The 13610-nt window shown below is 42.6% G+C and overlaps 1 protein-coding gene across 1 annotated transcript in view; it reads right to left on the reverse strand.

Moving 5' to 3' along the window:
• Positions 1-13053, reverse strand: part of PPARGC1A (PPARG coactivator 1 alpha) — a 625128-nt gene extending 612075 nt beyond the window's left edge. Inside the window, exon 1 of the mRNA XM_088131377.1 lies at positions 12897-13053. Within this exon, the coding sequence (XP_087987503.1) occupies positions 12897-12995 (99 nt within the window). The 5' untranslated portion in view covers positions 12996-13053. The remainder of the gene's footprint in view (positions 1-12896) is intronic.
• Between the last annotated feature and the right edge of the window lie 557 nt (positions 13054-13610).

A 13610-nucleotide genomic window follows, 5' to 3' on the forward strand; every position in this document is an offset into this window, starting at 1 on the left:
GAGTTCAAAGCAGATTTTATTTCTAACCTATCTTATCCACTTGCTGAGAGACTATACAAAGATCAAGGTCATAGCAAGATACATCCAAAGCAGAAATAGAATCTAGTAATGTCTTACTAGAAATCTGGTGGTTAGCTCCTATGCAAAAGTAGGTAACAATAAATATTACCCAGTTCATATGTAAAGATGTGTGAATGGCAGGAAGTAGAAAAGTAAAGACCTATAGAGTCAATCACAATCTAACACTTATACAACATCACACATGATACAAAAGATGTATATGGTTGAAGAGGAGAGACAGGATGTTTCTGGAGAAAGTTCAGGGAAGTCTCCTCATAAGGTGGGTTGGTGGTTGCTGGGTTTCTCAGGTTCCAGCTTTTCTGTTTTTCTTAAGTTTTGCTTGATGAAAACTTGTCAACATAATCTAAGCTGTCTGTGGTATTTAATTATATCCTTTTTTTACAGGAGTGTGCAAGGTTTTGGTTTATTTTAGCTTGTGATAGAAAGTATCTGTATGAAAGATCTTGGTTTCATACAACCCAAAAAATGATAATGGTATACAGCTGTCTTGCACAAGCATATAGAAGCAGGGTTTCTCAACCTTGGTAACTTTCAGATGGGTGGACTTCAACTCCCAGAATTCCCCAGCCAGCCGGTCCACCTGTCTTAAAGCATGCTGGCTGGGGAATTGTGGGAGTTGAAGTCCACCCATCTGAAAGTTACTGAGGTTGAGAAACCCTGATACAGAGAATTAAGCTAGCTAGTTGGTGACTCTGAAGTATTCTGTATCTTTGTACTGTCTTCTTTCTATGAGAGGCAGGTGGGTATGATTCTGGCTGGACAGAAGCTACAACTTTCTTCCCCCCAACCCTCCAGTCTAAACAGTGGAAGGTCCCAACAGTAACAAAGACCATAGGTGCAGATTTTCTGACTGGGCCCTGAGACTCACATCCTCTGCCATAAGCCTTAGGAAGACTGGAACCAGTCGGGTAAAGTTGGCAGAGAAAATAAATGCAGAAACATTAGAGATCTGTCTCTTTTTTTTCACTGCTCCTTTGCTCAGTTTTGTTCTCATTTCTTCTTCCCTTATTTCATGTTTGGCTGGTAATTAACGATTGCTAGCTCTTACATATAGTACTATGCCTCCTAAAATATGGCTACTTTCCTTGTTGCATTTCTTAAAATAAAAACCCTTTAGTAAGTGTTCTTCCAGCGTTAGGTTTGTACTAATGCCATGATTTCAAAACTCCTTGGGCCAGGTCACCTTGGAAAAAAGGATAAATTGGAGCCATTTGTATGGCTCCTCCTGCCTCATCCAAGTGCCAGATGAAGCGGGTTCTTGCCCCATTCAAGAACAGGTGTGCCAACCCTGTGGAACTCTTTCTTTCAGCAATAATCAGGTAGACAGGGGTGAGGGGGTGCAGATCCCAGGAAGGGGTCTGGGTTGGTGTCAGATTTTCCCTGAATTCCTGCATCCCATTCATCCTTCAGCACAGCAAAGAATCCTTCCATTGTCATAGAGAGGGAACCTGCAATTTGCAAACCTACTTTTCATTCTTGAACTTTTAACTATAGTTAAGTATTTATGATTTATATCTCACCTTTCTCCCCTTAGGGTACTCTGTGCCTTAGCATCAAATATAAATTTAGAACCATGAAACAGTGCCTGTTTCTGGAAATGCTGTCTTTCATCTCTCTAGCTGCAATAATGAAAACCAATAACAATTTCCCATTATATGTAGTAGCAGAATCATAGATCACTATACTTCAGTTTTGCCTGTAAACCATGGATAATATCTTTCTATTTCAGAGAACTGGTGTCTGTTTCCTATAAATTGCACCAAAAACTATAATTTTCTTTTCATCCGTAGCCATTCTATACCAAAACTTTCAAACCTACATCAAACGAAAGTGGACAATTTGGAGAAAAAAATGAATATAGTACTTAAGTTCAATGTTTAGTTTAAATGAAATGGTTACTCCTTGCATACATTTTATGAGGACCAAAAATATGATTCCCTATTCCCCACAAATTAACACCCATAAATAGGATATATATAACATTTATATATTTGGAGTATAATCATTGTGCATTCTTTATTCATTGAAAAATACATGAATAAAAGGAAGCTTATTGTATGTTGGATTGATTTAGGGAAAGTATATGATAAAGGCAATACATTTATAGATTTAAATTTACATGATACAGAGCTGAAGGTTGGTTGCTGAATGTGATAAAACCAACATATGATGGAAATAAAGCTTCTGTGAGAATAAATATAATGCTTAGTGAATGGCTTAACTCTGAGCAGAGAGTAAGACAAGGATACGTGATGTCCTTTTGGTTGTTCAACATATTTGTGGATAAATGTAAAATGAATGATTGTGGAGATATCAAGTGTGTGTTATTCGGGGACATGAATGTTTGCATACTGTTCTTTGCAGGTGATGCCATAATAGCAGTCTTCTAATAACTGAAGGATTGTCACAGAGAAAAAGGTGTGGATTTATTTTCCATAGTGCCCGAGGGTAGGACAAGAACCAATAGGTAGAGGCTTTACAGTGAGAATCCAAACCTGAAATCAAAAGGAATTTCTTGACCGTGAGAGCTACTAAGCAGTGCAACAAGCCTGCCTCCTAGAGTTGTGAATGCTCCATCACTGGAGGTTTTCAAACAAAGGTTGGACAGCCATTTGTCTGGGAGGGTCTGAGGATTCCTGTCCTGGTGGTCAGAGGTTGGACTAGAAGATCTTCAAGGTCCCTCCCAACCATATGATTCTATGTTGGCTGTGAACACAAAGGATTTGCAGCAAATGTTAGACTGTGTGATACAACAAGGACTATGGATATTAAATTAATGTATCAGTGATCCAGGTAGTTGTGTTGACAGGGAAAATTAAGTCAATGATTGCAAGTTATCCATAAAGGTCAAAGAACTAAAGCAAGTCGATGAATGGGTGCACCCTTGTAAAGTTTATTAAATACTGGAAAATGGAGAAATTTCAAGGCATGCAAATGTTAGTAGAAGGGCAATGCCTAGTATATTGTCTCTTGCAAGGAATGTTTGTCAAAAGAATAAAAATGTTTGTGTATACTGTAAAAGCATGCTTCTGCGTACTCTGTACGCTGAACGTAGCAGGGATGCATTGTATTTAAAAGCATGTGGGGTAAAATAAGAAACAAAGTCAAGAATGAATGGGTGCTGAATGAATGTGGACCAATACAAAAGCAAGTTACTAGCATGAAAGAATTACTTTGAGGTGGTTTGGTCACACAGAGAGAATGAACGAGGATCTAATTACAAAACAAATACATGAAGGAAAACTGAATGGGTCCAAAGGCAGGAGAAGACCTTGAAAGAGGTGCAGTGGAGTTGATTGGATCCTTAAAAAAAACAAGGTAGGAAGTTTAAAGAACAAAGGGCAATGTATGAAGCGAAGTGTGTAGAAGGACAGAAAGATACGGAGAGTTATAATGAATGGTTTGGGTGTGAACTAGATTTAGGTTTTATTTCCTTGGCTTGCTATTTCTTACCCCTTTTTGTATTTTGCATAATGCTGCTTATCCTGAAAGGGAACAGAAGGATGGATAGGTATGTATCATAGTGCCCTCAAATTAAAAATCTGTTCTCAGATGATCAAAACCCATTATTTTTGCCACAATAAGAATCACAACCAGAATCACTAAATCATTCTAGTGCTGTGCTTATGCATTTAATACCTTTCAGCAGTACACATTTATCTCTACACTAGCAAAGTGTATTCATTGATTTCCTATGGTCATGCTAGAATAAGGTTCTGCTACACTGGTGATGAGTACAAAGGGTGGATGACCCCATTCTCATTGCACTGCACACCCTGCACTATTACATTTCTGCTAATCTACCTAAACAGGTGACCCAGCCATGGATTCGCTGCCTTCTGCCCACATAACTGAAACTTCTAATTTCCTTCCTTGCTAACATGCACCCAAATGTGCGTCTTTCTCTTTCCTTTTGAAGGCTAGTTTCTAGCACATAAACAATGAAAATAGGTTTGTATCGTTATGGACCATCATATGGTAGCTTAAAAGTTATTCTTGAAAGAAGGTACATTCATATATGGATGGTGAGCAGGTGCTATTTTTACATTAATTCCTTGAAGCTTCGATTTTGAACAGAAATAGTCTTGCGTTGTATCACCTTTTCTTTGCTTCTTCTGGGGCTTAAATGTTTTCTGCATTAAGATCTACTGGTAAATAGCGGGTTTTTTTTTTTTTTTTTTTTGTCTGCGCTCAGTCATGGCTGACCCTGCAGTGACTGCTTTTTGGACAAGTCCTTTGCAGTTTTCAAGGCAACTGTTTTCGGAAGTGGTTTGCCAGAGCCTCCTTCCTAGGGCAGAGCCCAGCTGGCGAGCGCAGGAGGCGGGGTTTCCGTTGCTTAGCGCCCTTTTCGGGCGCACGCGGTTTTTCGCGCTTACCGGCAACTGCTCCCGACTCTTTTTTGCAAGGCGCCGCCAGCATTTTTCCTCCCACCGGAGTGAGAGTACCCATTTATCTACTCACGTAAGTTTTCGAACTGTTGGGTTGACAGGAACTGGGGGGAGGAAACAGGAGCTCACCCTGTTTAACGCGAAGGCTGGACTCGAACCGCCGAAGCGTCAGCCATTTCTGGCCGGCAACTTTAACATGCTTGTTAAATACAGTGGTGCCTCAGGTCACGAACGCTTCTGTTCACGACCAATTCGGGTCACAAACAGCACCGTTCGCAAAATTTTGCTTCCGTCTGCGAACTCTGCATTGGGTGACGAACAAGATCCGCGGCCATTTTCCCTGCCATGACACGTGGTCGTGGCTTCCTGTAGGGAGGGGTACTCTCCCTCCAAGCAATAACTGCCTCCCCACCCACCTTCCTGTCCTCCACGCCAGAAGTCGCCTCGAGCAAGGTTAGTGTTCTCTCTCTTCGTACTGCACTGTACTGTATTTTGTTTCATATTTTTGTGATTTAAAAAAAAAAATACATATGGTTCAGAATGGATTAACCGTAATTACATTGAACCTTATGGGAAAATTTGATTCGGGACGTGACCAAAATCGGTTGGAGACCAAATTCATAGGGGTCAGAACGGATTAACTGTATTTACATTGAACCTTATGGGAAAATTTGATTCGGGTCGCAACCAATTCGGGTCGCAACCAGAGTCGCGGAACGAATTACCGTATTTTTCCAAATATAAGATGATACTTTTTTCTAAAATCCTTACCCTAAAAATTGAAGGGCGTCTTATTCAAGGAAGTCAGCCGAGAATCGCACGGTTGCAAAACTGCCCATACTTTGTTTCTGCAGAGAGGCTTCCTCCTACTGCTAGCCTCCAATCACGAGTGAAATAGCTTGTCTCCCAAACAGACTTCCTCCAATCACAAGCCTGATGTAACTGACATCAGCTGATGCTGAACAAACCAATTAGAGGAAGTCTGTTTGCAGAAACAAGCTATCGGCAGTTTCACTCGTGCTTGAATGTAATCAGTTATGCAAAAGAGCCTGGAAATAGAGCTGCAGAGAGACGGTTTGGACCTCCTCCCACCGAGTGTATCAGGTAAATGTTAACTAATTACTAAATAAAAATGTGTTCTGCATTATCTTTAAAATATTGATTTCTTAATTTTGGGTTGGAAAAGTGGGGGTCGTCTTGTACATGAGGGCATCTTATTGTCAGAAAAATACGGTAAGTTCATGACCCGACGTACCACTGTAGCTACTTTTCTGAGGAAATAAGAAATGTGCCTGAGCAATTAAGCACAGAAGTTTTTGCAAACTGGAAAAGCTCATTTTGTTTTTAGCTTCCCCAGTTATTGATCTGCTATGGAAGAAAAACAGATACCTATAGATATGCAGGCTAATAAAGGTCTATGAACATGGGTGCATGTATTAAGTTATACAAAAAAACAAGAATGCAAATGTCAACATTTTTGACAACAGTAACATTGCAAAATAGTTTTAATGGAGGCTCAGGATTTTAAAAAGGCTTTCTATTATCTAGGCAAGTTTGTATCCTCTCAGTTTCAAAGCCTAAATGAAGCATTTATCTGAGTAAAACTTAACTTTTAGAGCTGCCCTACCTTTAGAAAATAAGCAGGTTTTTTTGTTGTTGCTGTTGTTGTTCTACCTGGTCAGAGATAAAATACCAAGAATGAGATACAGCCACTACAGAAAAATATATGATTTCCCTTTGTAATCTATATATTGAAATACAGTGGTACCTCTACTTATGAACACCCCTACTTACGAATTTTTCAAGATACAACCAGCTCTGGCCCCAAAAATTTACCTCTACTTACGAACTCGCCTCTACGAACCGGATCCGCAGCCATTTTCCCTGCTGCCACACGGTTGCGGCTTCCTGTGGGCGAGATCGCGGTAGCAAGGAGACGTTCAGTGAGGCTTGTGGTGTGTTTTGTGGTGTTTGGAAGGTTTTTGTGGCGTTTGGAAGGTTTTTGAGGTTTAAAAATAAAATGCATGTGTTTCAGAAGTGTTTAGCTGTATTTACATTGAACCTTATGAGGAAATTTGCCTCGTGGTGTGACTAAATTTGGAGGGCGGAACGGATTAACTGGATTTACATTGAACCTTATGGGAAACTTTACCTCGACTTGAGACCAACTCGAGTTGCAACCAGAGTCACGGAACGGATTAAGTTCGTAACTAGAGGTACCACTGTATATAGGAATTGCCTTTATACCCTATAGGCCACCCAAAAAACAGTACTGGAACAGCAAAACTAATATTAATTTTTTTAAAAAAAATTATGAAAGGAATTGAACTGTCCTTTGAGCACTTTAGAAAGAAAAGAAAACTAAAAGCCAAATGGAAAAAACATTTTTTTCTGCCCTAAACAAAGTAAGACTAAAGCCAATCAGACTGCCTAGACAAAAAATTACAGAGTTGGGGCATTAACAAAAAGACTTGATCCTGAGTCCCCATAAGCCAAATGGGGTTTGTTCAGAATTTCCAAGACTGTGAGTTTTCTGAGCATAGGAGAAAAAATTACTATTTGGGACAGTAAGAAATTTTGGATTATCTGCATATAGAGCTACACGTTTCTAAACTACAAATATGTATTCTAAGTGTTCAGGTATTCTAAGTTACTACTCCACCGTTATTTTTCTGTACAAAGGTCAGGACTGAAAAACCTTACTGAGCACATCTAAAATAGCACTACAGGTAGTCCTCGTGTAATGACCACTCCTTCAGTGACCATTCCAAGTTACGACAGCACTGAATGAGTGGTACTTATGACTGGTCCTCAAGGTTCCAGCCATCCCAGCACCCCTGTAGTCACATGATCACGATCTGAGCGCTTGGCAGCCAGCTTGCACTTACGACAGTTGCAGCGTCCTGCAGTCATGTGATACCATTTGTGACCTTCCCTGCCAGCTTACCACAAGAAAAGTCAATGCGGGAGCCAGCAGGAAAGGTCACAAGTCACTCGCATCCTCTCCCACCCGGCAGCAGCCACCCCCAGCCCTGCCGCACTTGTGCCACACCTTGCACTGCACTTTACTTGCCTGCTGGCCTGCTTGCAAACCACCTAGAACTTTTTTTAAAAAAATTATCCCTTGTTTTTATAAATAATTCAAGGCGGTGAACATATCTAATATTCCTTCTTCCTATTTTCCCCACAACCCTGTGAGATGAGTTGGGCTGAGAGCGCGCGAATGGTCCAGTCACCCAGCCGGCTTTCATGTCTAAGGTGGGGCTAGAACTCAGTCTCCTGCTTTCTAGGCTAACTGCTTGACCAAACTGGCTCTCCCTGTAATCCTCACTTAATGACAGCAACAGGAAGTACCAGGATTGCTGCCGCTAAGCGATGCCGTCACACATCACACTTTACAACCACATCACTTAGTGACAGAAATCCCAGTCCCAATTACCATTGTTAAATGAGGACTACCTGTAATTTCAAAACTAGGCTATTCAGAATGATCTAAGCCTTACTGCATTAAAAGTCAGCGTAGTTTTACTTCAATGGAATTTCCTAGATACAGCTCTTCAGTGAGTTTTGTGCACATTATAGAGTACTCCCTTCAAAGTCCCAACAAATCATGTCCTGTTTTTGCTGTTGAGATATTTCATGCCTATGTACACGGAGATTCAAAAGTTAAATTCTGTAGTATAATGCTCAATTTAGAAAAAAATATTTCTAACAAATTTGCAGGTCTTAGTACATTATGTAAGCAGTGTTTTGTTTATGTACAATTTTATTGTGTTCCCTGCTCTGCCAGGAAATATTTAGCAAGCTGCAGTTGAACTTCTATTGATATTTAAAAAGGCTGCTTTTATATGGTATTAGATGTTCACAGAGTGCATATATTGATTTAAGAACAGAAATCTTTTTTCCTGGACCCCTTTTATAAGGCATTGTGTGATATATTGAAATGTGAGGATTTCCTCCTTTAAAACAAATTGCATTACTACTCACAGCAAATGCTTTTTGCTATATTTAGAAATAAGATCATTTGGATGTTTCTGGAATTGCAGCAAGCAAAAATAAAATAATGCAACCTATCACAAACTTATTATACTAAACCATCACCTTAAAAATAATTCTTTACTTTCTAATTGCAAATAAGTAATGAGCATTCAACTATTTTCTAACAATTATAGGAACAGTCAAGTTATGTCTATTGTATATGTGTTCTTTCATTTACAAATATAGCATAGGTATACATTTGTTGCATCCATCTTCAGCCATCTGTTTTGTTTTTTTTTATCTGCACTCAATCGTTACCGATTCTGTGGCGACTGCCTGGACAAGTCCCTGCAGTTTTCAAGGCAAGGTGTTTCAGAAATGGTTTGCCAGTGCCTCCTTCCTAGAGCAGAGCCCAGCTGGCAAGCGCAGGAGGCGGGGTTTCCGTTGCTTCGCGCCTTCCTTTTTCGGGCGTGTGCGGCTTCCGCGTTACCGGCAACTGCTCCCGTCTCCTTTGCAAGGTGCCACCAGCATTTTTCCTCCCACCGGGGTGAGAGCCCCCATTTATCTACTCACAGAAGTTTTCAAGCTGCTGGGTTGACAGGAGCTGGGGAGGAAGCAGGAGCTCACTCTGCTGCGCGGAGCTGGGCTCGAACCGCTTAAGCGTCAACCATTTCTGGCTAGCAACTTTCAGCGTCATTAAGCTACTGAGCCACCGCGTCCCCTCAGCCATCTGTAACATGCTCTAAATGGGGCTACCATTGATAGCATTAAGTAGCCCAAAATGCTGCCAGTAAAATTCTGACTGGGGCAAAATTTGGGAATTGTATTATCCTTTTCATGTATCACTGCATTGGCTGTATGGTCTACAGGTGCAACTAAAAAAGCAGATTATTATGAAGACCTAACAGGTTAGGACAAAATTGCTTGAAGAATCATCTCCTCCCATGTGAATCTGCTTACCTTTAAGACCAGATAATGTGCTCCTTGGATCTATACAAAAGACTTGGCGGATCATTTTGTGTGAAATTGCTTTCTCCATAATAATAGATTAATAAAAGCAAGATACCAACATATAAGATATTGAAAGAACAAACATATGCATCACCTAAAACAACATGCGTATATCCGGAAGCCTAAAACAAAAAGTAAGAAGGAACACAAAACCTTTACAAGAAATGTGTCATCTTAAATCGTGCTGACTATTGAGTAATGTGTGAAGCACATTAAATGCAAAACTATGTATTCTCTGGCATGGTGATCCATTCATGCGATTTTTAAAAAAAAATCGTACCAAGTGGTTAACTTGTCTTTATTTATATCAACTAATATGCCAAGCTTCTTCCCAAAAGACTGCATGAACAGGAATACAAGAATCCACAAATGTCTGATATATAAATATATTGTAGAAAAACTAAGAAACCATTACTAAAGAATTCCAGTGATTGGTGTGTATCAAATGAAAGCTCCATAACAATCACTGTTAAATTGCTTGTACCCTTCCCACTCTACGTAACTGTAAAAGCAAATCCCTTTTGGGAAGGAGACACAGTTCCATCTGGCCTGATCTACAAACTTGTTTTAAACATGTGAGAACCAACCTTCACAGCAAATGAAAACAACTTTATGTAGACAACTGTTTGAATATACTTGATTTAATTTGATAATTAGGTTGGTTCTTTTATTCTCTGACAATGCTTTTCATTTGGGTAATTGTGCTCTAATTAAGAAAAATTATTATTTTAATGCCTATTTTTAGATTTTGTGAGCTGCTATGACAACTTGTTTCTGAAGAAGATAATTGGGATAGTTTATGAAAAGGAAAGCCAATAAGCTCACATTTCTTGTGCTAAGAATACATCTTTTTTTTTCTACCTACCATTAGCCTCCTGCACATATTTAAATGAAGTTTATACAATACATTTCAAAGGTTTATAGGCCTACTAAAAATAGACCACCCTCCTACATTATCTTTCTGACTCTCAACAAAAATAAAACAGGTTGACAATAAAGTGAGATTTATCACAACTTTTCTCAATTAAAATACAAATTGTAATTTCTTTACTATAAAAAAAGATTTGTAAAAATGTAAGATTTTATATGCATCAATATCAAAGTACAAAATTATCTAGTGAAACCATTTTTAATTAAAAGGTTTAATTAAAGGATCTGATTTAAACTTGATATTGTTAAACTTATATCATTTCCTTAACAGGACTGTTCATAAACAATACAGGAGTTGCTGTACGGATGAAAAAATAGGACTTGTCCTCTCTTTATTGGCCACGGAAGGACTTTTTCCATCTTCACACTGAGTGTACCATCTTGCTCCTTTTTCACAATGCTGCCATATTTCCTAAAGCTAATATTATAAAATCACCTAGATTTTAATGTACATTGAATTTTTTTTTTTTATGTTAGGGTCAGAGGGAGGAGAAGATAAAATACCTAACTGGTATCAGAAATAGCAAGCCCCATCTCTTAACTAGAATCCCTTCCTCATTGCCCACTCTGGATTTGCAAAGTCATCCATCATACTGACCCGACACCCAGCACCTTCCTCATCGGGTGCTAATAAATATTTCCTCCTATCCAGAGACACACTAAAGAGTTCAATACTTATGCTACTGCTGAAGGTGCAACCAACATAGTTGTCAAGGCTCTAGAAGGCATCATCAATAATGCTCTGTGCCCCAAAGCTCTCTGGATACTCTCTCTCTCCCCCCCTTCCTTTCTCTTGCTGTTAACATCCAATGAGCTCTGAGACTTCCTGCTGTAAAAACAACTATAGAGGGAGGGAAGGAGTGGGGAGGAGGCGAAAGAGATGTGTGGTATCTTGATCCTGCGCCGTGAGGTGTAACCTTAAACTGGCAACTGCTAGTTTGGGGGAGCTTAGTTTCCTGGAAACAGGAGCTACAGAAGGCATGTTTTTCCATGAGCTCAGCAGTGCTCTGCGCTCAGTCGAGAGCAGCGAGGAAGAAGAAATGAGAGATCCTGCCTGACGCACTTTCCTCCTCGGAGGTCGCTTTGCCGATCCTGCCTGCTGGAGCATCTCACCTTCTTCATTACACTGATATTCCACCATCAACTTCTCTCTTTCCTGAAGACAAGCCTCCACAATCTTCCAAAGCACATCTCACCAGTTTGTTCAATAACGGGTTGTCTGTAGAGTTTCACCAAACAAGCAGTGGGGGCAGCAAAAGCCCACTATATTCACAATTCAATCCCAAATCCGTTTGGGTTGCTCACACAATCACTCTTTACCATCTCCAACATTAACAACAAAAAAAATATCTGAGACTGTATTATTACGCTTTCTCTCCCTTGTGTTTAATAAAGCTCTTTCAGATACCTTAAGAAATAAAAAAAGAGAATTGGAAAAATGAAAAGGACAAGGTTTTGATGGGGCACTTGGAATGCATGCGCTGCATTGCACAATCATCAAAGTTAAGTATGAATCTTAAAGATAGGAAAAACAGACAGCACCCCCTCCCCATTGTTTCCACATAAAAGTAAATCTTCAATTATTTGGGAAGGAGGGAGGGGGGATGCCTGGCAGAGCCTTTTGCAAATATTTACCTAGATGTGAAATCATGAGGGAAGTTGGGCAATTTGGGGTTGGGGGCACAGTCTCTGAAGAAAGAGACAGGACCGAAAAAGCAATAGCAGCCAATAACTGATTTCCTCCCTCAGAAAGAGAAGGCTTGAGGGAGAGAGAAGCAGCAAAGCTTCCCCTCCATCTCCCTGGTTGTGGAAGTGCTTCTCCATCCCCGGACTGAGTTACCTGAGGAATGGAGGGATGGGCTCTTCCCTCCCTCAGGGACCTCTCATTGGCCTCAGTCAGTTATTTTAGGGATGAAGGCAGCGGCTCCTTCCCAAAGTCAGACTGGAGGCTCCCTTCCTCGCTTTCCTCCCCTTTTCTCGACCTAGTCACCTCAAGCCCGAGGCACTGGTTCCTTCCCTCCCTTCCTCAGGGACCTGAGGCATTTGCCTCTTCCTCTCAGGCAGTTATTTTAGGGATGGGGACAGTGGCTCCTTCCCAAAGCCGGATCTTTGCCTCGGGTTCCCCCCCCCCCCCTTTGCCCAACCGAGCGAGCCCCGAGGCGCGGGCTCCTTCCCTCAGGCGCTTGAGGAACTGCGGGGCTGGCGCCTTTCCTCAGCCGAGGCACCCCAGGAACCCAGCGCGGACTTCTTCCCCCAAGTTGGGCAGCTGAGGCGCGGGCTCCTTCCCTCAGCCTTGCCGCCCCCAAGCCCCGAGCACGGGCAACCCCCTCAGGGACGCAGCGCCCGCCCGCACCCTGCCTCAGCCGCGGGATCCCAGCCGCCCCGCCCCGCCCAGCGCAGCGGGGGTGACTGCTGCTCCCCGCCCCGAGCCGCCACTTTTAAAGGCGCGGGAAACCCCGTGCCGCGAGCGCGAGCGCCCGCCGGGACGTCCCGCGGGCGGCGGGTTACCTGGTGGGCGAACGGGGCTTCCCAGGGGCAGCAGCAGGGGCCCTGACACGTGGCGGCGTCTTCCGAGAGCCCGCAGCCAGCCATGCCGCCGGACTGCATCTCCGCGGGCCGCCTCCGGCTTCCGCGCGGCTCCTCCGCCAGAGACGCGCTCGGCCGGGAGCCCCGCTGGCGTCACGTGGGCGCGCTCCCGACGGGGCCGCCGCGGCCGCCGCCGCTTTCGCCGCCGCGCCTCCCGCCTTTGAGCATGCACAGAGTGCGTGCGTCGGCGGTACGCGCGCCGACGGGCTTCCCACGCTCTCTCCCTTTGCCAGTTCGGTGGCTTCGGCCCCCGCCATTGCCCTTCTTCCGTGGCTGCGACGCACCGGGACGCTTCTTGCCCCAAGGTGATTTCCTGAGCATGCACGCAGGGCAGCCGGTCTACAAGGCAGCCCGAGTCCCGGCGCCGTCCTGAGAGGAGCTGGGCCGGTTCTCCATTCAAGCTGGAAGACCAGGCTGTGCCTGTTATTAAAAAGGAAAAGCAAAGGTGGTTTTTTTGGGGGGGGGGGTTCCCAAGTCTGGAGAGCGCAGGGAGAGGGGAAGCAGAAGGGGCAGATTTCCCCGACTGAGAAAGAAAAGAAAAGGAAAAAAGCCGAGCTTCTGGAATTCTTTACCTGCAGTGGCCAGAAGGGCACCTCTGTTCTCTGCAACCCCGTAAGAAGTGGCATTGAAGTGGCA

Source organism: Python bivittatus, unplaced genomic scaffold (genome assembly GCF_059951505.1).
Source record: "Python bivittatus isolate LINGU-HERP-01145 unplaced genomic scaffold, Pbiv_v1 ctg000960_np1212, whole genome shotgun sequence".
Classification (NCBI taxonomy): Eukaryota; Metazoa; Chordata; class Lepidosauria; order Squamata; family Pythonidae; genus Python; species Python bivittatus.